Source organism: Pagrus pagrus (genome assembly GCF_965226575.1).
Source record: "Pagrus pagrus genome assembly, chromosome: 15".
NCBI classification, from domain to species: domain Eukaryota; kingdom Metazoa; phylum Chordata; class Actinopteri; order Spariformes; family Sparidae; genus Pagrus; species Pagrus pagrus.
This window is the reverse complement of record NC_140199.1, coordinates 28,850,475-28,878,233: the sequence shown is the minus strand read 5'-3', so window position 1 is coordinate 28,878,233 and position 27,759 is coordinate 28,850,475. Positions and strand designations below refer to the sequence as shown.

Below are 27,759 nucleotides of genomic sequence, written 5' to 3'. Positions count from 1 at the left end.
GAGCATGTTAAGACTGTGTTTTTTATACAGTGTGAACAGTGATGTGATCAGGCTCAGATATATACAGTCTGAACAGTGATGTGACCAGGCTCAGATATATACAGTCTGGACAGTGATGTGACCAGGCTTAGATATATAGTCTGGACAGTGATGTGACCAGGCTCAGATACATACAGTCTGGACAGTGATGTGACCAGGCTTAGATATATAGTCTGGACAGTGATGTGACCAGGCTCAGATACATACAGTCTGGACAGTGATGTGACCAGGCTTAGATATATAGTCTGGACAGTGATGTGACCAGGCTCAATACATACAGTCTGGACAGTGATGTGACCAGGCTCAATATATACAGTGTGAACAGTGGTGTGATCAGGGCTCAGATATATACAGTGTGAACAGTGGTGTGATCAGGGCTCAGATATATACAGTGTGAACAGTGATGTGATCAGGCTCAGATATATACAGTCTGAACAGTGATGTGATCAGGCTCAGATAAATAAACAGTATGAACAGTGGTGTGATCAGGGCTCAGATATAAACAGTCTGAACAGTGATGTGACCAGGCTCAGATATATACAGTCTGGACAGTGATGTGACCAGGCTCAATATATACAGTCTGGACAGTGATGTGACCAGGCTTAGATATATAGTCTGGACAGTGATGTGACCAGGCTCAGATACATACAGTCTGGACAGTGATGTGACCAGGCTCAATACATACAGTCTGGACAGTGATGTGACCAGGCTCAATATATACAGTGTGAACAGTGGTGTGATCAGGGCTCAGATATATACAGTGTGAACAGTGATGTGATCAGGCTCAGATAAATATACAGTATGAACAGTGATGTGATCAGGGCTCAGATATATACAGTGTGAACAGTGATGTGATCAGGCTCAGATATATACAGTCTGAACAGTGATGTGACCAGGTTCAGATATATACAGTGTGAACAGTGATGTGATCAGGCTCAGATATATACAGTGTGAACAGTGATGTGACCGGGTTCAGATATATACAGTGTGAACAGTGATGTGACCAGGTTCAGATATATACAGTGCGAACAGTGATGTGATCAGGGCTCAGATACAATCTGAATTGTCTGTTTTGAATGTTTTCTGTAAAGCTCTCTGTAGATGTAAGATATTATTAGTAAGATCGTACATCAGCCAGGATTTATTCATTATTTCACTCAGATCATGTCAGTACTCATAATACATACTTCACAGTGTCATCTGCCCTCTTTCAGGAAGAAAGTAAGGAAAAGTTTTGTATAAAACTAATGATTTTATAGTGTCACATAGTTGAAACATGGACTGCAGAGAAAAAACATGTTCATCAGACAGCCACATGGTTTTCACAGGGCACAAGGTTTACACAGTACAATAAGTGAGATCTTCAGCCACTTTAGACTGACTTGTAACTGTCACTCAGTCCAATGCATGATACAGCAGGATCTTCCAGCTCTGCAGGCCCTGGTAATTTCTTCATGGGGGTAGAAGCCTGTGACAGTTCTAATGTGAGGGAGCGTTTGGGTTTTTTTTTTCTGGGGTGCCAGTCAGGTCTCTCTCCAGACACATAAGATATTTATTATTTGATTTTTTTAGAACCCAAACACAATTTTAAACCACACACAGCCAAACCCCACAAAAGCAATACACATCACAGTGTACTACAGCTCATTAATCAACCAAAAAAGAAACCAGCACTTAATCAACATAAACCACAAAAACACACACAGCAATTCAATAATCAGTGTCCAGTGAAAAATCAGTTCGTTAATAATCAACGTTCAGTCATTTTATTTTGAAGAGAAAAAAAGAAGGAAGAAGAAAAAAAACTCTTCAAGAAAGAAAAAACCCTTTTCGGAACAACAAAAAACCACAGGCCGATAAGAAGAGGGAGAAAAAAACGGCTCGGTACCTGGGAGATCAGTCACTCAGGTCTGTCTGTCTGTGTATCTGTCCGGGGGGGGGGGGGGGAATCTGCTCTGGGAGGGGATGCGGGGTTCCAGGAGACAGCAGATGATGCGGGTGTTGATGGTGGAGGAGGGATCCGTGCGGATCGCTATCACCAGATAATGCGGTGAGGATTTACGGCTCACTGTTAACGGGAGGAGATGCAGGGAGACAGCAGATGATGTGGGTGTTGACGGTGGAGGAGGGATCCGTGCGGATCGCTATTGCCAGCTAATGTGGTGAGGATTTACGGCTCACTGTTCACTACTGAGCATAGGAGCTCCGACGCAACCAACAGCATATCACTCTCTGTCAAAACCCCCCCAGCACAGCGGCAGAGGTGGAGATTTAAAAAACTGGCGGCATCAATGCCAGGGCGAATCGGCGCCGCACAGCGCACCGAGGGGGCGGACATGAGGGCGTGGACAGCCTGGCTGTCACAAGCCGGAGCTGCTCCTTTTTAATTTCATGATTTACTGACTGTACACAATATCTAACAGGGTCATTGCTACAGTGAGACATGTATAATAAACCTTGTAATGTCCTCAAAAATGTCAAGCGAAGTTTCCTAAACTCAAATCTTAATGTTCAATATGATGAACTGAACAATATGACTTCAGTCTGTCTACTGCTGGGTCCATACAATTGCATTTTACAGACATCTGTCATAATTAAAGGCAACGACAGCAGAGCAAGAATACAGCCAGTCAAATTGAGACTGCTATCTTATGATCTTCACTTGTATGAGTTTACATTATAGCTTACTTAGCTCAGGTCAAGCAATGCCACAGTAACAACAAAACAGTCACATCACCCTAACTGTTACAGTTTGTGTTGTCATTAGTTACCCTAAAGTTACTTACTGGTCTAAAGAAACATTGTGAGTTCATCTTTTTTAAAATTATTTATTAGACAGTACAGCTTGAGAGATGACAGGAAACAGGATGAGAGAGAAGGGGAGTGACACCCAGCAAAGGGCCCCAGGCTGGGACTCAAACCCAGGGCCACTGCAGCGAGGACAAAGCCTCTGTATATGGGACACCCCCTCTACCAACTGAGCTAATCAGCGCCCCAAGTTCATCTTTTTACTCCAACAGCAGTCAGCAGCAGATGATGATAAAAGTTGTTTTTCTGGAGCCTCTGCAACTTTTTACTGAATAACTCACTGAGGCTGTTAACTTCCATGTGGTAGTCATTCCCTTGACTTTTTCATCCTTTTCCTGCGGCAGAGTACAAGAGGCTACACTAGTGACTCATTATCGCCTCTCAGGCCAGGTGGTGATATTATAAGAAAGGATGGCTCGTCCTTGGCTGCTTAGCAGTGGATATCTCTGCAATACAATACATCTTGGACAGAACTGTTATTACTCTGTTGATAGGGTTAGGTCATTTTTTTTATGTTTTAAACTTAAATTATGTCCAGATCTTGCAAAATGCACCTCTAAAATTTCTCAACCAACTTAATAAAAAATAAAAGTCTCTTTCTGTTTCATGTCCCACTGCCACACTTTCTCTTGTAATGGAGTCAGGACCATCCTCATACACGTGTGTAGGTGGTCATTGTGAGCCTGCAAAGAAATTCTGTGTAAATAATGTTCACAGTTGAGAAAGCTGCCTATATTGCCCTTATTACAGATTCAGTGGGTATGTTTGCTTAAATGACTTGCGCTTGGTCTCATAGTGGCACTTCAGATTGCTGCTTTTAATAATCGGCACAGTATCAGAATATATTGGTTTTGGTACTGGTTTTAACTGCCCATGGGAAGAATCAACATGTCAAGAGTCTATTCTTGATTAAAAGCTTTGTTTCATTGTCCACTTTTCTCTTTTTAGAGCACGACATGTGAAATGCCTCTTCTCTGAGTTGCGCTTCCTCCGACATTTCTTTTTCGTGCGTGAATTATTTCTCTCGAGTTGCCCCACTTGTCTCAATGCAAAGATTTTATTGGCTGAGTAGCATCAGGTGAGATTATTATGATTGCCACTGGTCTGTTGGTGTCCGGGGACCACTTAACCCATACCATAATGGCTGGAAAGCTATGCCAGTTAATATAGAAACACACAGTCAAAATGTTTTAATTTTCAATAATTTATTGGTTATTGGTCTAGGTCCGAATAGGACAGTGTCTGGGTCTGGAACACGGTCCGTCTATTAGTGACCTCTGTCATATACTGTTACTGTCATTTGGAGTAAATGTATGTTCTTTTGTAAAAATGGATGGTTTACTGTAATTTCTCTTTTTGCAGAACGGACTACCTGGCCATCATCAGAGCCAACAATGTCATTAGTTTATGTGTTTTGAGGATTAAGGAATTTTCCAAGGCATTGACGCAGTTAGCATCTCAACCATTGACCGTGAACAGAACTCAGCTGAGGATGAAACAGACCTATCATGTTCCTTTCCATAGGAACTCCAAGAGAGTCAAAGTATGTCTTTTAAATTTTTTTATATATACTATGTAATATATTATATTATATATTATATTATAGTATTTGAGCACACTTAGCACAGCAATTTATAGTCAAGTACAGGCAATATGATAGCAGTGTATTTCTGAATTGTTTCTTTTTTTTAGAGAGAATCTTTGATATTGTTAACAGAGAGACTCCTCATGAACTCATCTTTGTTGATGAAGCACAATTCAGTCTTTCCAAAAGGAGGCAAAGAGGGACGAACATAATTGCAGATCAGGGTATTGTGAATGTTCCTGGCCAGTGAGGAGGGAATGTGACCATCTGGGCCGCCATCAGCCAATGAGGGGTCCTCCACCGCCATGCCTCCATCAGTCCATACAACACTATGCATCTCCTGGTTTTCCTTGATGGTCTGCGACAGGGGTCTAATACTGCAGGCCCCCGGGCCACTTCCGGCACCCCCTTCCCCTACATCTGGCCCATGAGCTGCTGTCAAAAATATAATGGTTGTTTAATAATTGTTTTTTTGTTGTCCCACACAAATTTGAAGTACACCTTCATATGCAAATGAAATAGAGGCACAATTCTATTTGAAAAAATTTACTTTTATTTTGAAGTAGACTAGTCTCAGGAAATGCACTGTGTTCAGTTACCACCACTGTTATTTTGTCATTAAAAATGCGTCTCCAGAGCAAAACGTTTGTAGACAACAGATAGATTTTGAATCTGTCTGGGAGCAGTTTTATTCAGTCTGTGGGAGTAATGAAAAAGGAGGAGCTGTTAGATGAAGAGATGCAGGCGACAGGCTGCACACCTCCAACTTCTCCATCAGGCAATCCTTTTTAGGATTGCGAAAAAAATCGTTCACTTTTTCATAAAAGCATGAAACTTGGTACAGTTGTACAGTTTTGGGCCCTGAACATTTTCAGAGATAGAGCCATCACAAAAATGCCATTTTACTTTCCGCCACAACTGAATTATGTATTTTGCATCATATCTCCTGAACCAAACATGATCACGCAGAAAAGGTGATGTCTACCCCTATGTTTTGATGGTCAAGGATTACAATGATACCATCTACTACATCATGAATTGCTCTGGTAAAGAGGTAATGGTGAATTCTGTTACACTGTGAGAAGTAAACTGGAGACCATCTTGCAGCAGGAACACACCAGTCACGATATCCATTAACATGTTGACCCATGAGTACTCATTAGTCATTACTACTACATTATTACATGAGTTCTCAGTAACCGAGGGTCAGACCACACCCATCTTCAAACTCACCCTTCATTTTGATCTCAACTACACACCTGTAAAGTTTCATGACTGCATCTTGCACAATTATGGTGCTATCACATTGACAAAATGTGTTCACAGACAGACATATCACCTGGCAAAGTACTCAAAACAGTTTCTGTGGCTGGTTCCCTCTACAGTAGGTGTCCAGGACCACATATTACCATGATGACACACACACACACACACACACACCCTAAGTGAAAACATAAGCAGCCATGTTGTCATGTAATCACAGTATTATAAAGTCTGCCCAAGGTTCTCAGATACTATCATGTCTGCATGCATGTAGTGTAGAACATTACAATACAGTGACCATACATTAAATATTTAATATGAACTTGGCAACTTTGCTGAAAGCAACTACAAACAACTTTTATTTTTGTTTATTCTGCCCCCTGTGGATTGTTTGAGCACCTCCTCCTCATGTCGTTCAGATCTTTAATTGATATTGTTAATACTGCTTTTAGTTTTTAAACACAGCTGTTTGCAGAATGCATAGCAATGAGGTAATGTATCTATTTGTGGCAATGAAAGACTAATATATATGTATGCAAAATATGATATGGGTTATCGAAACCGGTTAACCTTTACAGGTACTCAAGCTGAGCCATCCTGTGGCATCACTCTCTCCTTTTCCTCCCTTCAGGTAACTCCTTAACTAGAGCAGATAGAAAATCTTCAATCAATCAACACAGTACAGAGATCTACTGATGAAATAAAACCACTGAATGTAACATAACAGCCAGTGAAAAGTACAAAAAAATTGCTAATTTAAAAAAAATCAACACTTTAAACCAGCTTTGAGCTACTATTGGTCAGGGTGACAGACGCCCCTCTGATCAGAAAGTCAAAACTCCGGCGCCTTCCTTTGTTCTCTCTCTTGTCTTGTCTTGTCTTGTCTTGTCTTCTCTTCTCTTCTCTTCAAGCCTCTTTTACTCTAACGCCCTCCACTCCTTCGACTTCTTATCCTCAAGGGCTCCTCTCCATCTCCCCCCCACGGGCTGCCTGCCCTCAAGATCTCTTCTTGGCGCTGTAATGGCGACAGGCAGCAGTAGTGGTGTGTGTGTGTGTGCTCTGTGCTTCTGTCCTTAAAACTGTTTTACTGTCACTATCAACCACCTTACCGACCTGTGTGTGTATGGTAGGAAGCAACAACTATGCCTCGCTCTCTTGTGGCATACTTTTTGGTCTTTTTGACACTTTTCTGGCCCTTTTTGGGCAGACTCTGTGAGTACCGTGCGCTTCTGCAGTATGGTCGGGAATTCCTCCTCCTCCAGACAGGGACCTCCATGGAGAATCGGTGCTGGGGCCACAAGCAGCCGGGTTCGAGGAAGCGGGGGAGACGCGGTGGTGTATGCCAGAGGCTGAAGCGGCAGGGCCACCGTCGGATGCTGCTTCCCACTGTCATGTTGGGAAATGTCCAGTCACTCCGCAGCAAAATCGATGAGCTTCAAGCTAATGTCACGCATCTGGCGGAGTATAAAAGCGCTTGTGTCCTTGCACTGACTGAGACATGGCTGAAGGACCATGATCTGCAGTCTAACTTGGAGATCGAGGGCTTTGGAGAGCCCATTAGTTTTGACAGGTACTCCACGGTGACAAGCAAATCACTTGGTGGAGGCTTATGTCTTTATGTGAATAAAAAGTGGTGTAACACAATCATTATCAGAGAAACATTGTGTACTCCCGACATTGAACTCCTGTCTGTGTCTCTGCGCCCCTTTTATGCTCCCGGTGGAGAACATGTTCAGGTCCAATAACTCTCAGCCGGCTTGGGAGGGGGTTAGGTCCATGATGAGGATGCCGACCAAAAAGACTCAAACTGCTTTTAATTCCATGTCTGATTATGAACTGTCTGAAGATCTTAACCATTTTTTTAATCGTTTTAATACCCATGATTTTACGGAGGAGCTCTCTGGTTATAAAAATTTGTCCTCAGATGTAGCAGTGCACATTTTTGTTTTCTTTTTAATATGTCTCTCCAGACTCACAGGGTCCCTCAGCTTTGGAAAAACTCTGTCATTGTTCCCCAAAAACAAGGCCGCTCAGTCATTGAACGACTTCAGGCCTTGCCCTGATCATGGGCCAGTGGTCAGGGACTTCACTGACTGGTGTGAGTCCTCCTTTTTAAGTATAAATGTCTCGAAGACGAAGGAAATGTTCATCGATTTTAGAAAAAAACAGTACGGTTACCACACCTGCAGTGATCTTTGGGGAAAATGTGGAGGTTGTGAGCCAGTACAAATATTTGGGAACCATACTTGATGATAGGCTGACCTTTGAAGCCCACGTTGATTCACTCTGTAAGAAGGGTCATCAGCGGATATATTTTTATCGAAAGCTCCGTGGTTTTAATGTGGATACTACTTTTATGAGAATGTTTCATGCTTGTTTTATCGAATCTTTATTAACTTTTATCTTCATCTGTTGGTTTGGTCTTTTAACATGTAAAAATAAGAATAACATTTTGGGAATCGTCAGGGTGTGCAGAAAAATTGCGGGCACAGCCCTAAATGACCTCTCCGAGCTGCACAAAGAGAGGTCAGTGACCAAAGCCAGACTGATCCTGGCAGACCCAGATCACCCCTTGCACAGAGAGTTCAGGTTGCTTCCTTCCAGATGCAGATACCTGCTTCCGAGATGTAAGACCAATAGATGGAGAGATTCATTTGTCCCTGCAGTGATCAGGCTTTTAAATGGCCTATGTTGAATGTTTTTTTGGATGTGTTTGTTGCATGTTTGCAACTTGCTGTGAAACAAATTGCCTCTAGGGGATAATAAAGACTCTTGAACTTGAACTTCTTCTGGGCCTAACAGCTGCGGAGAGCTGCAAGCTGCATTTGCAGCAGGCCCACTTCTCCTCACTGCAGCGACACGAGGTCCTGCCAGTATTCCTGATCAGTTAGCACCAGCAGCTGCAACACAAAGCCTGCCAGCTAACTTCACAATCTGAGGAACACCAAGCAGTCCTTGCACAGCAAGAACAGCATTCAACATTGGAATCCCAACGTTCTCCTGCAACCACCAGCACCTTTTCTTCAAAGACTGGTAACGTTGAACTGGGCTTAGATAGCATAACATAGCACGGCTAAGCACAGGACTTTAAACTCTGGTTGATGTAATGCACATGTGTTCAATTTATGTGTCCACCGTTTGAGTGTTATTGTGATCTCAGGTCAGGTTATTGGTAGTTTGCTTTCCTAGACGGCTAATTCGACGTTAGTCGAATGATGCTTCACACAGACTCAGGGTCTTTGCATGCAACTAACCATCTTCTATAACCTGGCATCACGTCACACACACACACACACACACACACATTCCTTGAGCCCGGAGCATATCACACCCACATGTGATATCAGTGACCACCATTGTTTCTTTGTTCTGCCAGACGCACACACACACACACACACACACACACACACACACACACACACACAAACATACACACACATCTGTATATAGTACATGTTAATTAGTGTATTTTCATCTTTGTGTAAATAAAAGACTTTTGAACCTTCAAGCTGCCTATTTAATATTGTACAAGAGTGAATGTTGCCAACCTCTACTCTGTCAAGAACTCCAAAATCCTTCAACCATTACTAGCTGTTATGGTAATATTGGTTGTAGTTATTAAGTTAATTATTAATCAGAGTTACAAACAGTTTAGTACTTTTTCTGTACTTTTCTGATTTGGTGAATTGGTTATCTTTTCCTTTCTTCAAGGGTGGTGCCCTGAGGTGATCTAATGTAAATTGGATCTTATTATTAATCATAATTAATAATTATCCCTGATAGTCATTAATTATTATGGATAGCCAAATTTAACCCAAAACTCCCTATTACTGTTGCATGAAGCACTACATAATGGTGCCTCGTGTGATGTGAGCACAACACAAGAAAGTGAAAACTAGTGGAGATATGAATTTTTGAAAATGACAGATTCTTCATTCTGATGAAGATGATTTCCTGTTATTAATTTTATTACTGTAACCATTTAGCTACAACTATTTAATTAATACATGTTGGCAAGTTTCTTCAGGGTCTGTTGGATTTTCAGGACAAATTTCAACTCAATCAAGTGAAAAATAAGCGTGAATGCTGAAGTTCAGAATACACATACAATGAATCACAAAAATGCTGAAATTCAGCTCGGAGGGCCAAACTTTAAAAATTCATAACTTAAAAAATATTTGGAGTACAGCTATAGGACTTTGCACGGTGCCATGAACTTAATAGAGTTTCAACATTTTTTCAAGAAAATCCATGACATGATCTGGGAAAAGTTCTGGATTTTGGCAAGGAATGACCCATAATTGAGTTATGGCAGAAAGTAAAATGGCCGCCATCGCCACCATATGACATTTTTGCAATAGCTCCATATGAAAATGTTCAGGGTCCAAAAACATACAACTGTACCAAATTTCACGCTTCTATGAAAAAGTTAAATATTTTTGACATATCACCTTATCTAGTTTCATCTCACAACGTACCAGAATTCACCATTAACTGTTAATCTGAACAATTCATGATGTAGTATGTGGCATCATTGTAATCCTGGACCATCAAAACATAGCATCTGTCGTTGACACTATTATGTATGACTACTATTGACACTATTTTTTAAAAAGTAATATGGTGGTGGGATATGCACTGTTAATAACTAATTTGCACACAGATGCTTGCATTTTTTTGTTACATCAGAAGAAATAATAAGCAGAAGAAGTGCTGCGAGGTGTCAGTTATTTACGAGTAGGATAAAAGATTTGCACTAACTATTAAAAACTACTAATACAAATATATAAAAACTGCTGTTTGCAGCTTTGTACTATTATGTTAATAATGGAAATGCTTGAACACTGAGTTGGCCATCCTACAAGATGACAATAACAGCAGTGGCCCCAAGCTCATTTGAGTTTGAGACCCCTGGTCTGCCATATCATACCAGAGGGAGCCAGCACAACCACAGCAGTTATGCTGTGTTGTTATTTTGGACAATGTCAGTCTCCACAGGGCTGCTCTCGTTCATGACTGGTTCCCAGATTTAGCAGTGTCTTGTACAAAAGGTTTTTTCCCCCACTACCTGGCTAGCACTAATATTGCCAGCAATGTTGACGAGAATCTCTGCCCTGACGCACACCTGAGACAGGATGCTAAGGGAGAATAATATGATTTGTCTGTTGTGTAATTGTTTTTTTTCATTGCTTTATATTAGAGTAAATGCATGTAAATGATGACTGCATTCCTAATCTTTTATCGGTTGCTATTGCTTGATTGCTCATTTTCAATCAGAGTACGTAACAGAATTAGAAAGATTTTGAAAATATGTACGTGTCATTTTTTATTGCACTAACAGGTTTTTATGGTCGTGATTTGAATTGATCTCACCACTGTGTTATGGCCATTTTGTAATGTGTCTTTGATGGCTTTTGTATGATGTCTGAAGGCAAAGTTTAGTTTATATGTAAGATTACATGGTTTTGAGTGGAGAGTACACACACACAGACTTTACTTGGGCAGTCTGCCTAGGTATATTTTGTGACCCATTTGAACATTTTTATTTAGTTATCAATAACGACAATACAGAACAAAACTATTTCCTCAGAGATAAGGAGTGGAAAAGAAAAACAATAACAACAAAAAACAAACAAACAAAAAGAACAGAGTGTGTGTAGTTGTGTCAGTATGTGTTCAGGCCACCTTATTGACCATGTCTTTCTATATATGTAAACTATTTCCCCCAGCCTTTTATAAAGAGATCTTCTTTCATTTTCAGCTTGTATGTAAGATGCTCCATCACAAGTATCTCATCAATAATAAACAACCATTGTTTGTAACTTGGAGCGTCGGTCTTAAGTCAGTTCTTAGTAATGGCTTTCTTTCCAGCTGCCAGGAGGATCTTGACCAAATATTGGTCTCCTACATGTACAGTTCCTTCCAAATGTCCGAGGTATAGAACAAGACAAGATTTAGGAATTACATATCCCAATACACCACAGAGAGCTGAATGAACATCCCTCCAGAAGGGCTGTATATTTGTGCATTTCCCAAAAATATGTGTGTGATCTGGATCTATGTTGTTACAAAGTCTCCAGCATGGCTGTTGAGCATTCATCTGTTTACTTTTAATTTTAGGTGTGATGAAATAATTAATTAGATTTTTCCAATTAAATTCTCTCCATCTCAGTGATTGTGTTGTAGTTCGGTTTGTTTGTTTTTCCTCTGGAATCTCCTCACCCAGCTCCCTTTCCCATTTAGCTTTACCATATAATGTTGAATCTATTCTAGAGTTAACAACAATATAAAACTGACACAGCTTTCAGGATAGCACTGCTGTAAGCTTGTACAAGTACCTTTATGATAGGATGTATTTTATCCTCGTTCGTTTTAATATTTTTGATGAAATAGTCCCTCATTTGTAGATATCTAAGTAAGTCCTGATAAGTTAGATCATATGTGTTTTTTAGTTCTTGAAAGCTTTTCATTTCACCCTTTTTAATAGTTGTGCATATGGCTGTAATTCCTTTTTCTGCCCAGTGTTTAAATCTATTATCGAATTTTCTTGGTATGAATTTGTCATCAAAAACAATCCATTTTAGTAGTCCTAATTCCTTTCCTAATTTTAGCTGTTTCACTGTGGAATACCATATATCTAAAGTATAGGATATCACTGGGTTCATCATCATCATCTTCATCAATATGTATCATCATACTCTGTCATCATCATACCCCCACTTCTGTAAGTGGGGGTCTCTGTTTACCCAATACTTGTTTGAATTGGGTATTTTAATGTGGAAACTTCAATATCTTTCCATCGAGCTACATAACCTTCATTACACCAGTAAATTAATTGGTGCAGTTGCGCTGCATGAAAATATTCTTTTAGATTTGGAAGTGCCATTCCCCCTTTGTCTTTAGATAGTTGTAGTATCTAAAGTGGTAAAACGTATTCTAGGTCGTTAACCTCCCCACACAAATCTTGATATGCACTTATCCCATTAAAAAAAATCGTCTTTTGATATATCTACAGGCAGAGATGTAACACATATAACAGACTTGGCAAGATATTAATTTTTACCACATTTATCCTGTCATTTAATCTCAGTGGATAAGTGAACCATCTGTCAATATCTTCCCTTATGTTTTTGTCAATATGTACATAGTTACTTCTATATAATTTGGAAAGGTCTTTAGTTATGTTTATGCCCAAATATTTCATTGATTTTGCTTCCCAGTTTATTTTCCATTCCTTAAGTTCCTGATTTGGCGAGCTTAAACATGAGAATTTGAGTTTTGAGTATATTTACTTTATAGCCTGAGTACAAACCAAATTTTCCAAGAATATGTGTAAGCTGCTTAAATGAATTCACTGGGTTTTCTAAAAAAGAAGTCTTAATATCACCAGCGCTGCCGCTACCATTACGCACAATACGCAACATGTATATGGCATCAGACGCAGGGGGGTTTGCGGCACCAAAATACATAGATGAAAAAAATAATCAAAACCATGGTAATTATAATCGAGATTTTAATGTGAAATTAAGTATTGTGTATGTTATAGACACAATTTCACTCTACAATCAGGACTATTTGCTCGAATAATGAATTATTATAGGCTACCCCACCTCGCCTCCGTGGTGCCCCCTTCTCCATGGCAGTGGTCTGGTCTGGTCGATTGCGCCTCACAACTCACGTTTGACTGCAGTCTTGACAGCAAGCTGTGTTTTTTTCCGAAATGGCAACGAAAAAGCAAGAGTCGGAGAAAAGAAGAAACTTCGCTATGACGCCCGTGTGTCGCTTGCAGGTAGGTCATGTATAACTTAAAAATTACAGGGAAATGTGCTATAATTGACATACAAAGACCAGTGATATCTAGCAGCTAGCTAACCAGTTGACAGTGGTGCTAGCTAATGTTCACATAAAGACTTTGTAGCTCAGTTGCAAGCTTCGTCGAGACATTATAAAGCATTGTCTATCTTTAAAGTAACGGACGCTAGCTAGTTGTTATTATAGATTTGGGGCAATATATGTTATGGTTTATCTCACATAACCTACTACTGGACAACACGTTGTCAGTAGTTAACAGTCCGTTCACAAAGATAGCTGTTCCCTCTGCTGCTTCAGACCGAACATAGGCTCCTTGCAAGGACAAAGCCATTAGTGTTTCACCAGGCATTAATTGAGCAAAGTTTACCTTGCACAGTGGTTGTTATTTGAGAGCATATTTTGTGAACTTTCGACAACGCAGTGTGAAGGCTACATGTTAACAGTTGCGTAGAATTGGTTAGGGACGCTAGGGACACGTCCCCACCAATATTTGGCCACTGCTGTGTAGTCACTATCAATACAACCGCTGTCTGTAGTGTTTAGTCAATGATTATGGCACACAAAGGGTTAAATGTCAGTGTCTGCTAGAAGTCCTGCCTCTAACCTAAATACCGCTCCCTGATCGGCTGCCGGTTTCTCGCTAACTTACATGTGATTGGCTGTCCCCACTGTCACTCTTTCTGCTTGTCAAAACTATCGGCAAAGTGCTAGTTGGACCGGACGAGAGGCAGTGCATGTTATCTGCGAGTGTAAGTTGTCAGCATGTTCGGCATTTGTTCTTCCTGGGTCACGTCAGCAAGATGGATTTTAATATCAGTGGTGTCATTTACATTTGTGTTTGTGTCTGTTTGCATGCGTGTACGTGTGTGCGTGTGTGTGCTGTATAGGATTTGAATGATGTCAAAGAAAAGAAAACTGGATATAAGAAACTTCTTTAGGAGTCAAAGTGTAAGTTACTTCAAGGGTGTATAGGTAGAGGCTCAACAATACAGCTATTGAATAAAAGAGAATATTTAATGCCAAAGAGATGCACTTTGTTAAAGTTATTTTTAATTCTTATTCTCATGTATTTGTGTAGAAGAGAGCAATGGTTTTAAAATACAAATAAAGAAAATTTGTGGTGGAAATACAATAAAACCTCAGATTCTAGATGATCATGTGATTTTATAATGATAAAATATGATTAATTAATATTAAGTAATCTTAATATTTAGTAAAAGCCTTTTTTGCTCAGGCAATAACTGTACCATCAAGCTCTATGATCATTGTATCCCTAATGTATCTGTTCATGTCATGCATCAACATATTTTTGTAAGGTGACAGACAGCAGAGAGGCTGGAGGACATGGAGGAGGAGAGGCCAGAGAAGGTAGAGGAAGAGAGGCAGGAGGAGGTAGAGAAGGAGAGGCTGGAGGAGATGGAGGAGGAGAAGCTGGAGGAGATGGAGGAGGAGAAGCTGAAAGAGAGGCTGGAAATTCACAGGTGAGGTTAAATAATGATGGATATGTTAGTCATGAGATTCAGCACTGTGACAAATGTTAGTGTGATGATGATCTGAATAGCAATGCTTCACCCATGTGGCTTTAAAATCAGAGCTTTATATCAAGTCTGGTGTTCTAAGAGGCCTCATCATGTATTACTAGTGTGTATGTGTTTACAGTAGTTGCTATACAGTTGTCAAATGTATATTGTGGTTTATTCCTCATATGTTCCTTATTTAACCTATAACATCTGCATGATGTGAAATTATGATTGCTAATGCAAAAAAACGTCAACTTTCAGGAGTGCTGCCTTGGAGCACTTTTGTGTCCCCACCAATCTCACAATCAAACCTACTCCCTTGCATGTTAATAAACGTGATATGACGAACTGAGAGATGTAATGTTCACTATCGCTCTGCGGATGCTGTGGCAAGGTTCTGCTGAGGGCAACTTGTTAGCATTAGGTTTCTATTAAACATTCATTGGTAAATATTTTTTAAGACTCAGATATGTAATCTTTGCTTAGGCTGACTCATATCATTTCAGAATAGATTTAGAATGGTGTTATGATGGAATACAGTATGTATCCCAAAGCAGTAATTGTGCTAATTATATTATGATTTACATTAGATTAAGTAAAATCTAAATAGATAAGACTCAACTGTATTCCTGCTCAAACCTTCCACTACAACAAAATGCAGCTTTCCATTTAAACAGTAGCATGTAGTGCTTTCAGAAGAAGTTCATGTAGAAAGATCAGAAGTGCTGTGGTGTAAAAAGGGTTGGAGTGCTACATGACTCCAGTTTTAATGTATTTAATATTAAAAATTCTTAATGTTTGAGTATTTTGTCTCCTCCTATGCTAATCCCTTTCCTTTGTATTTCTAATAAAAATATGCAGGGTCAATGCTGAAATATGTGCAAGGAGGAGCACATGGCCAAGAGGAAGAACCAGATGACGAACAACCAACCACTAGTACTTCATTCAACAATCAACCCCAGCTGATCGATCAACAGCCCCAGCCAGCCCATCAACAGCCCCAGCTAACCCATCATGAACCCCAGCTGACCAGCAGGTCTGTAGACTCCAGCTCTGATCAACTACCATCACCCAGCAATTCAGGTACACAACATGCAACCACCACCTCTGCAAGCACAGCAACAAGTCCCATCATTGAGAGTCTATCAGCAGATGATGATGTAGAGACTAGTGTGCCCTCTGCAACTGATCCTGCTCTTTGGCCATCACATATTTCAGACTCTGACCGTGTAGAGATTGTGCGTAGAGGACCATTCAAAATTGCATCTGAATTTACCACATTTGTCCAAACTAACAGTTGTAGTATAACCAACAGGAGACCATTGATGTATGGAGTGATTTTGGTGACACTACACTGAATAAGAGTCAAGTTATTCAATATTTTTTGTAGTAGCCTATCTCTTACTCTTGTAACACTACGTGTTGCACTTTGTAGACAGTCCCTGTGCCCTTGTCTCACAGACGGCTGGCCATAGAGACGAATGTTATTTGTCCAGCCCGGAGGACCGCTCGTTTTGATGAAAATACGGTTGTAGCTCGTTGTCTACCTTACTACGGTAGTTAAGAGTTGTGGTTTGTGTTTTAACAATGTTTCGCTTATGAGTTAATGATCCGGGAAGTCGGGACCCCCTAGTGGCCTGGCGCTTTTCCGTTGTGTGGACACTTCCGTTGTGTGGACACACATTTCTCTATTGCATGTGTTTTGGGGGTTTGTGTCGTTTTGGTTTTGCATCTTTTCTGTATTTGCAGCATTTTGTTGTTGCATTTGTGTGTCTTTGGTTCTGCATCGTTTCTTTGTTTGCAGCATTTTTCCGTTGCAGCATTTTGTTGTAGCATGTGTTTTGTGTGTCTTTGGTTCTGCATCATTTATGTATTTGCAGCGTTTGGCCGTTGCTGCGCGTTTGCCCTTGTCGGCCACCGTACTGTTGTCATTAGATTATGCTGTATGTGGATCACGTCAGTATGACAAATATCGTGGCTTTATTCGTGCCAGACATGTAGGCTATGTCATGCTGAGACGTTAGCAAGAAATAATTGTTGTCTGTCTCTATCATGAGAGACAGGTAAAGTACTTTCTTACCTGTAATTTGGCCATGGCTAGTGTATGACAGAAAAGTTCCGACGAGAATATTTCAAGCGCCACAGTCGCGCACGTCCATGAGAATTCAGGCAAAAGACGGGGTGGAGCTACGGAGTCAAAACAGGGAGGGGAGGGGGGACCGCAGTTGTTTCCATCCCAGTCTCATGTGTTTTTCACATATTCTACAAACTCCAGCTTTAAGGTCTCCCCTACAAATACATATGCCCTCTGCTTCCATTGTGATAGTATCAAATAGAGATTTAAAGAATTCCTTATTACTCTCAGGTGTGGCATATATGTTCACCACCATTATCATTGTCTGGCCAATCATCCCTTTTACAATAATATATGTTCCCTCTTTGTCTTTTATTTCTTTTTGGCACTCAAATTTGATTACATTAGACATCAGTATTGCTACTTCTCTTTGTGAGTTGTGAGTTATAGAAGGTGTTTTTGAAACCAAATCTCTTTGATTTCTTAGTTCTGCTATCAATAAATGAGTTTCTTGTAGGAAGTTTATCTGTGTATTTTCCTTTTTAAGTTTGGTCATTATTTAAGCTCTTTTGACTGGGTTTCCTAAGCCATTGACATTCAAAGAAAGGAATTTAATTTCTTCTTGTTTGGTATCCATAAACAATATTAGTTCTGTTAACTTTGTGATGATTCCCCCACAGGCTTTCAGTTGAACGTTCAGGAACAAATAATATTTTCAGAACCAGTTTATTGCTTATTTTAACTGTAAACAAAGAAAGTGACCTCCATAAAGAGATTCCTCCTCTTACGCTGACTCTCTTTTTGTTTTGAGGGGGAAAGCCTCATATAAAGCATCCACTGACCTCCCCAGTGCGACCACTCCCGGTCTGTTTCCACGTCACAGTCCCGGTCGACTGGAGCCTTTCAGTAAGTGTGGTTCCTCCAGTGTTGATCCCTGCGTTATCCACATCGTATCGTCTCTCCTGCAGGTTGCTGGTCACCTCTTCTACACAGATTTTCACTCCGCTGGCCCAATGGATGTGCATCTTATTGAGAGGTGTCTGAAAGCAGATGCCTTCTCTCTTTCAGATCTTCTTGATGTTAGAGTATGCTTTGCGTTGTTGTAGCGTCCTCTCTGAGTAGTCGTGGTCGAAATATTGATTGTTTTCTTCTCCCACGCTTTCTTCAATATCGCCTTCACAGTAAACTGCTGGAAGTTGAGGACAATCAATCTCGGAGGCTGGCCAGTTTTTGGCTTTGAGACTACGGCTCGATGCGCGCGTTGAATCTGGAGGTCAGCATTTATAGAAAATTCTTCACAGAGCCATTTATCCATAAACGATGCAACCGAGTCACTCTTTGACTCTGCCTCCTCTTGTATACCATAAATCCGTAAGTTATTCCATCTCAACCTCGATTCCAAATTGTCTAGTTTGTCCATTAGAGCATAAACTTGTAAGCGCTCCTGTTTGTTGTTCCGTGCACATTTGTTTGGATCTGCAACATAATTAACAAGCTTGCTTTGCTTCATAGTCACCCCTGGCTCTGTAAATGGAAAACAGAACTTAGGATGAGAGAGGGCGAAGACCTGTGTCAACATCAGTGGGGCTTTTCAAAGGTGGAGAGACCTCCAAGGGTTGGGGTTGCTGTGTTTGATTGCTGGGTAATTTTAGTGTTGCTATGTTTCACAGAACCTATAGACCAGTATTGTTTTGTCTGTTGCGATGTTGGCTGTACTAGCATTGGTGTTGTGAGTAAAGGTAATGGGAAATAATCCCGTCCTTTCTGCATGTTGTATTTTTTTGTTCTGGTGTCGTTGTCATGAGAATGCATGTCCATGAGTTTCTGAATGGAGTTTCTGAATGAGCACTGATGGGATGTTTGTTTGGCCGCAAAGTCAAATATGAACAGTCTTTTCACAGAATCAATGACTATACCTTTAATACTAAAGTCTGGAAAATGTAGTATTTGTTTTTGCTGAGTGTTAGGGTAACCATGTTTATTTGACATCATGTCATTAAGTGAAGTTTAAAATAATAAGCAAAACTTAATTTAAAAAGCATTTTATTTAATTTTCCTAGAAGGGAGTAAGACATTGAGAGTTCTGACTTATAATCAAATGCAACACTATTGTGTTGACCCTCTATAGTGCTGTCAGGCAGTACAATTGCGAAAGTACCACATAGTACTACAGTACAACTAATAGTCATTCCTTGGCAATATAAAGTATCTAGATATGCAGAATTTGACGTTCTTCTTGACAAGAACCATTTGTAATACCACCCTCCTTCACTGGGCAAAAGCTTTTGGCACATGCACACTTCTTAATTTTGCTCATGCTTAGAACAGCCAGCACAAAGAACGCACTGGACAAGTCCTAACAGGCTCATGTTTTGGGCCAAAACCAGGGCTGTGAACTTGTAAAACTCTTGGACATGAGGCAGAAATTCTCCTGGTGATTTAGTCATTCTCTTCATTTTTAAAATTCTTCACATTTCCTTTGTTGATGAACTTAATGAACTGGCGGTAGAAGGTTACAATTCGTGCTTGGCCCAGCTTGAAAGCCATGGACATGATGGCCATGCCAACAATGATGAAGAGTGAGGTTAGCATGAAATACTTTGGGTGATTGGGTACAATGTCGCCAAAACCGATGGTAGTGAGTGTAATAAAACAGAAGTAGTAGGGGTCAAAACCCTTAAATTCAGTTTCCCACAATGGGAGAATCAAACCGCCAAAGAAAATGTAGGCAAACACGATCAAAAGAATCAGTACGAACGGTACATCCAGCATTTCCATTCCATCCCCTATTCCTGTGAAGTCCCATATAGCATATCCTTTGGGTGGTGGTGGCAGCTGATCTAGCTCTGGGCAGGAGAGGGTCCTGAGCAGCGGGCCCTTTCTCAGTAAGTTCTCCTTGGCGAGAATCTTCTCGAAGATCTCTTTGTTGTTTTGGAGCTGCACAGACTTGTGCCGTACATCCTCCTGGCTGTGCATCACCTGCCGAATGTCGAGGGGTTCACGGACCACAACATCATGGCTGAAAACAAAGGAACCATCCTCCAAGGCCCGATGGCTGGAGTCCTCTGCCCTCTTCCTAGTCTTCCATGGTGACCAAGTGTGGGAGTGGAAACTTTTGCAGAAGGTGTGAATTCGTACATAGGCTCTGGACATCAGCATAGCAAGGAAGTCTCCCACATCGAGGATGACCAGAAGCATAAGAGGGATGCCAACCATGGCATACAAGACACATGCCACCTTACCAGGCAGGGTAACTGGGTAGATCTCCCCATACCCTGCAACGACAATGGAGAAAATGGACACTTTAGTACTGAGAAGCAGGAGCTACAGTAGGATATAAAGACATCTGTGGCTTAGCTCATTACTTGTAGTGCAAAGACAATCAAGGACACAAACACTTACTTGACTTCTAACCACAGCAATCGCACTAGAGATAAAGTTTAATGGACCTGGAAATACATTGGTTCCCCTGTACGCATAGCAGCCACCTACGCTGCTGAAAAATGACTAACACTGCTGATATTTTGTTATTTATTTATTATATCTTTTTCCATGAGAAGAGGAGAGAAGACAGAAGAGGAGGAGAGGGGAGGAGAGGAGGAGTGTGGAGTGAATCTTATGTGGCTTATTCACACACCCGTAAAACATTAAGCATGAACGAGGTACTTTGCGCTTACCTGATTAAGTCAGCACAATGATTATAACAGCAAGCAGGTATATGTCCACACTGAAGCAAGCAAGGCTGATCACAGATTCATGATTATCATTCTAACAGTAGGGGGGAAAAAACTGTACAAACTGTACATGAGCATTGCACAGAAATGTTACAGCAAACTAGGGCTGTCAAAATTGCTCCAAAATGACGTTCGAATATTCGATCTAAAAAAAACACATAGGTTCGAACCATTCGTAATATCTAGATTTGTGCATTATGTCAATAACAGGAGGACAAACTAATACAACGAGACATAACTACTTGTATAGGTATTTTTTTTTTAGTTTTAACATGTCTTTGAAAACATACCTACACATTACAAAATAAGTAAATGAACTAATGGCCTATACCGTAAAACTTTTAGGACCGTAGACCTCTCTCTCGCTCGCCCCCCTCTCTCTCTATGCGCAAACTCCCCTCATGTTGCTAGTGGTGGAATGGTAAGCTAACTGTAGCTTACACAGCTAGCACACAACTTTATCTCAAGGCTCCGCATTTTTGCTGTCTACTGACCAAAATCCGAAGTATTTCCAAACGGCTCTTTTTAGGTTGCTTGGAGTCCAAACCACTCTCTCTGCTGCCGAGTTGGGCTCTGAACTTTCTGCCGATTAGTTTTTCTCTCTGCCATCTGCATCTGCCACGGTTTTTGTCGCGTCTCACTTTCAGCAGCGAGTGATGCTGTGCAAGTGGACCTGTCCCTGACCCGTCATGCAGTGCGCCCACTCGCAAAGCAGCCGCTGATGTGTTTTTTTTCCACAGTGGAATATTAATTTTCACAATCGAATCTCCGTTTTTTTTTAATATTCGACTATATATCCGAATTTAGAATATTCGTTGCCAGCCCTACCGCAAACGCAATCATTTTATAGAAACACACGAGGAAACACATATCTGTGAGGTAAACAACATTTGGAAGATCCATGTTAACCCATTTGCAACGGGAGGGACGTGGGAGTAAATACCCCCTTTCCGCCGGCAGGGGCGCGTGTGTGTTTCTCCCTTTGACGCCGGGAGTGACGTAGACGTCACTCTGGTGTTTCCTGGGTTTGGGGCTTTTTTTCAGGGACATGTGACCCAATTCCTTCATCGCAATTCGCTAGAATAGACACATGGGCATGTCGAAATGCATTGTGGGTGTTGTAGTCTGGTGTGCGCACAAACTTTAAACAACTTTTCCATGCGAGAGAGAGGAGTGACAAGAGACGAGAGAGAAGAAAAGACGAAAGAGACGAGATGGGAGATTTCAGTGACGGTAGTGACATTGACGATGCTGATTACAGCTTTGAAGAGGAAAATGACCTGACTGACCCGAACTATGAGCCGCCACCAGAGCCACTACTCAAGGCACAATGGATGTATTTTATGTTCCAAGATGACGACGACGATGACGACGACTTGGCGGGGGGAGATTTCCCTGGATTTCAGGAAACGTGGAAATCCTCGCGGTACCACTGAAGTGGCAGAAAAAAAGATTTTACACGCGAGGCAGGAGTGAAAATCGACTTGCCTGAGGATGCAACACCGTTTCAGGTGTTTTCAAAACTATTTACTGAGGAGCTTTTCATGCATCTTGTGACTGAGACGAACAGATATGCGCAACAGTGCCGCGGTGACGAGCCACCCGGGGGTCGGACAAAATCATCAGACACCTGTGACACTCACCGAAATGAAAACATTTATTGGGATGTGTATTGCAATGGGGATCATGAAGCTGCCGGTGAGAAGGGATTACTGGCGACAGAAGAGATGGCTGTTCCAGACCAATCTTCCCCGAGCAATGTCAAGGGATAGATTTGACATGATTTGGAGGTAACTTCTTCTTCTTCTTCTTCTTATAGTAATTACAGTTAGAGTCGTTCTTGTTGTTACCGTCTGCTATTTACTGTATTGTTAAAATACTGTAATTGCAATGATCATAATAATTGTTGTTGATGATGATGCTAATGATGATAGTTTAGTATCATAATCTATCAATATATCAACATAAGCTACATGTACAGTGCATAAATGTAAATATAAATAAATATATACATATATATACACACACCCACACATATACATATTATATACACATATATACACATAATATACACATGATATATATACACACATGATACATATATACACATTATATTTACATATATTACACATATATTTGTTTATATCCAAAATAACTGACTATGCATTCTCATTCTCAGATACCTCCATCTCCAGGACAACGAATGTGGTGATGTGGATCGTTCCGACAGGTTGTGGAAGACGAGGAGGTTTCTGAATTACCTCACCAATCAGTTCCAGGCACTCTACGAGGTTAACGGCTTTGTCACCATAGACGAGAGCATGGTAAAGTTCAAAGGAAGACTTGCCTTCAGACAATATCTTCCTCTCAAACCCACAAAATGGGGCGTGAAGGTTTGGGTGATGTCTGAGAGCACGACAGGCTATGTCACATACTTTCAAGTATACACAGGGCGTGAGGAAACACAGGAAAAAGGTCTGGCACACCGTGTTGTTATGGACCTAGCAGCACCCTACTTCGGCACTCACCTCTCCATTTTCATGGACAATTTTTATTCAGGAGTTGACCTCTTCCTTGACATGAAAAGTCATGGTCTTGATGCTTGTGGTACCATCCGTGCCAACCGAAAGGCTCTTCCAAAAAATGAAATGCTCACCAGGAAAGCTTCATTAGGGAAACACGAGTTCAGAGTGGCTCAAAAGGACGATCTGACATTCTGTCTGTGGCAGGATACAAAGGCAGTAATGGTACTGTCAAACTACCATGACCCAACAGAGAGAGGGTCTGTGAGAAGAAGGGTGGAGCCATCATGTCAAAGTGAGGTTTCGGTACCATCATGCCTTGCAGATTATCAGAAACACATGAAGGGCGTTGATCTGCTAGATCAGATGGCTGGATACTACCAGTTCCAGCATCGCTCCAAGAAGTGGTGGAGGAGAATTTTCTTTTTCTTTGTCTGTAGCATGCTAAAATGCATACATTGCTGCTCGGTGTGCAGGAGGAAATGCATTCAAAGCCATATACAAAAACCATTACAAAGAGTGGCTGGAGGACCTAGCTGGAGAACTGATCACGCCAGTGACATCAAGGAGTGCACCTCACTGCTCTTCAGCACCTGAGGGTGCTAATGCGGTGCATGACTTTGATAAAATCTTCCAGAAGAGAAAATCTTGCAGGGAATGTGCAGTGGAAAAGTGTGGCACTGAGGGTCCTGTTGGCGCTATTGTGTACGGCTGTACGCAGTGCAAGGAGGCCATCCACATTGAGTGCTTCGGCAAGCACGTCCGTCGACAAAATATGAGGATCTCTCTCTCACACTCACACAAACACACACACACACACCGTCACACAGTGACTAAACAGTTTCACTGACATTTTAGTTCTTTTATTGAAATTATTGTTGACTTTGTATGTATTGCACTTGTTCACTGTTCTTCCAGTGCTACTGTTGAAGACAGCACTTTGTTTGCAGTACAGTGACACGTATTTTACCAGTGTCCTGTAGCTCTGTATTACTTCTGTATTACTGTATTACTATACAACAAGCCTGAGGCTGATGGCTGTACGCAGTGCAAGGAGGCCATCCACATTGAGTTCTTCGGCAAGCACTTCGGTCAACATAAAATATGAGGACCTCTCTCTCTCACACTCACACACACACACACACACTGTCACACAAGTGACTAAACAGTTTCACTGACATTTTAGTTCTTTTATTGAAATTATTGTTGACTATGTACAGTACAGACCAAAAGTTTGGACACACCTTCTCATTCAATGAGTTTCCTTTCTTTTCATGACTATTGACATTGTAGATTCACACTGAAGGCATCAAAACTATGAATTAACACATGTGGAAATATGTACTTAACAAAAAAGTGTAAAACAACTGAAAATACGCCTTATATTCTAGTTTCTTCAAAGTAGCCACCTTTTGCTCTGATTACTGCTTTGCACACACTCTGCATTCTCTTGATGAGCTTCAAGAGGTAGTCACCTGAAATGGTTTTCACTTCACAGGTGTGCCCTGTCAGGTTTAATAAGTGGGATTTCTTGCCTTATAAATGGGGTTGGGACCATCAGTTGTGTTGTGCAGAAGTCAGGTGGATACACAGCTGATAGTCCTACTTAGGGATGCACGATATATCGGCATTAATATCGGTATCGGTCGATGTTCGTCATTTTTTAACTTATCGGCATCGGTCCGATGAGTAAAATTGGGCCGATATGCACAACCGATGTATATCCGTTGCTGTGTCGGGAGAAGGAGGGGGAGGGGGATTTGGCCATGTGTATTTGTTTGGGCACGTCAGTGACGCAAAGGCAGCGCGGGATTGTGGGATGTTAAACGGAAGAGGAGAAAAAATGTCAGCGGTGTGGGCGTTTTTCACTGTGTCAAACGAAGACACTCGAAAAGCAGTATGCAACACCTGCAAAGTCGAGGTAATGCGAGGAGGAAAACTCGTCAAGTCATTCAACACCACAAATTTAATATGCCATTTGAAAAACCGCCACCCAGAGCTACACAAACAACTGCAGGAAAAAAATGCTGCTAACATTAGCCAGCAGGCTAAAACGAAAGCAGCTGAAGCTCGGAGTCCAATACAGCAGGTACTTGACCAGACGAAGAAATTTGGCAAGGACAGCGCAAAAGCCAGGACAATAACCGACAAGGTAATGGAAATGATTGCTCTTGACGACCAACCATTTTCCATTGTGGAGGACCGAGGATTTCGGCGGTTGATAGAGCATATTGAACCCCGCTACACCCTACCAAGTCGGCGCTACTTTTCCGACGTCTCCCTCCCTGGTTTGTATGAAGTCGTGGCCACGCATATCCACAAATTGTTGGACAATGTGACTGACATTAGCTTCACTACGGATATATGGAGCTCGGACGTAAGTCAGATGAGTATGTTGAGCCTTACTGCTCAGCGGATTAATGACAAATTTGAAATGAAGAGAGCTGTTTTACATGCGCAAGAGTTTGCAGGATCGCACACGGGAGTCGCCATCGCCGGCGCATTTGACTGCATGTTTGCTAAGTGGAAAATTAAAAAAGACAATGTGCATGTTGTGCTCCGCGACAATGCGCGGAATATGCAGAAGGCAATGGAGGAGTGTGGCGTCAAAAGCCTGGGCTGCATGGCTCACACGCTGCAGCTAGCAGTGCATGATGGAGTGTTAAGCCAGCGGAGCATTTCTGACTGTGTGGCGATCGGGAGGAAAATAGTCGGACATTTTCGCCATTCTCAACTCGCTACCTCTCGGCTGAGAGACGTACAGCAAGAGTTAGGCATGAAAACCATGATGCTACAACAAGATGTTGCCACCAGATGGAACAGTACTTTTTATATGATGAAAAGTCTACTGGATCAGAAGCGCGCACTTGGTGTGTATGGGGCCGATCATGAGCTGCCTGCGTCTTTAAGTGCACATCAGTGGGGCCTCGTTGAAAACATGACAACGCTTCTCACTCCATTTGAACAATTAACGAGGGATATCAGCTCACATCTGGCTACTACTGCGGACGTGATTCCGTCTGTTGTGGCACTGAAACGTTTGCTGAGCAAGGCAGCTGACACAGACAGTGGGGTCCGCACAGCAAAGCACACTCTACTGGAAGCTGTGAACGCGCGATTTGGAAGCGCTTTCTCTGAGCCGCTGTACTACTTGGCAACGATCCTTGACCCCCGGTACAAAGACCGTTATTTTGACACAGTCACCAAGCAAGCGGCGGTAAATATGCTCCAGAAGCAAGTGGACAAAATGACGCACGGCGACAGCGCTACGGAGACACCGGACACAGAGGAACCGCAAGAGAAGAAGATAAGAATAAGTGACGAGGGTGGAAAGTCGCTGCTTGACATGCATGACGAAATTCTGGAGGAAAACTTGACCATGGAACAGCAGGCAGGCCTGACAAGCCACACAAGTGTGCAGGTATAATATTATCAGACCCAGTCTTTTATAAAAAATAACGAAGTCCTTTGTGTAGTGAATTTTTTTAAAATTAATGTGCTGTGAATTCTATAGAGTTACTAAAATAATAGATTTACTTAAATGAAAATGCTAATTGTTATAAAAAATATTTAGTAATGCTTCTCTGCCCCCTTGAGGTTGACCTTAAGCACTGGTCATCTCCTCAGAGCAAAGTTCATCAAAGCTCTTAAGGGGAGGAGGACAATGTTGTAATGTCTAGAGTACTGCTGGTAATTTATCAGACATGCATAGTTATACACTTGTCTACATTCCTGTAGGTGCATGGCTATTTGAGTGAGCCCCTCATCCCCAGTAATGAGAGCCCACTGCAGTATTGGAAAAGCAATATGTCTCGCTTTCCTGCCCTGGCCAAAGCAGCATGCAAGTACCTTTCGGCTCCATGTACAAGTGTGGACAGCGAGCGTCTCTTCTCTGCTGCATCACATATTGTTGATGAAAAGAGAAACAGAATCCAGTGTGAGAAAGCAGAAATGCTTCTCTTTGTCAAAAAAAACCTGCCTTTGCTGATGTAGTAGGCCTGGACTATACCTTACTGTACAGTGTTAGGTGGAAACAGTTACAGTGTTTGGGACATTTACTTTGAGTACATTGTGGCTGCTTTAGGTTGGAAAATGTACAAAGACCACCATGTCTGTTGAATTACAGTTATGTCACAGTTCTCATATTTTGATTGAACATTTTTAGAGATGGGTCTTGAAATTGACTTGTTTTTTTATGTTTGCTTGGTAGAAACATTGTTTCAGTGTTTGGACATTTACTTGAAAATTACAGTGCAAGTTGAAAAAATGTGCACTAACACTCAGGACATGTTTTGGATATTTTGATTTAGCAAAAAAAACCTGCCTTTGCTGAAGAAGTAGACCTGGACTATAACTTACTGTACAGTGTTAGGCGGAACACTGTTTCAGTGTTTGGGACATT

General features: G+C 41.4%; 1 protein-coding gene across 1 annotated transcript in view; it reads right to left on the bottom strand.

The window, feature by feature from the left end:
• Window positions 1-19,190: 19,190 nt before the first annotated feature.
• kcnk18 (potassium channel, subfamily K, member 18) overlaps window positions 19,191-27,759 on the bottom strand; it is a 40,884-nt gene continuing 32,315 nt past the window's right edge. Inside the window, exon 3 of the mRNA XM_084375906.1 lies at window positions 19,191-20,376. Within this exon, the coding sequence (XP_084232032.1) occupies window positions 19,541-20,376 (836 nt within the window). The 3' untranslated portion in view covers window positions 19,191-19,540. The remainder of the gene's footprint in view (window positions 20,377-27,759) is intronic.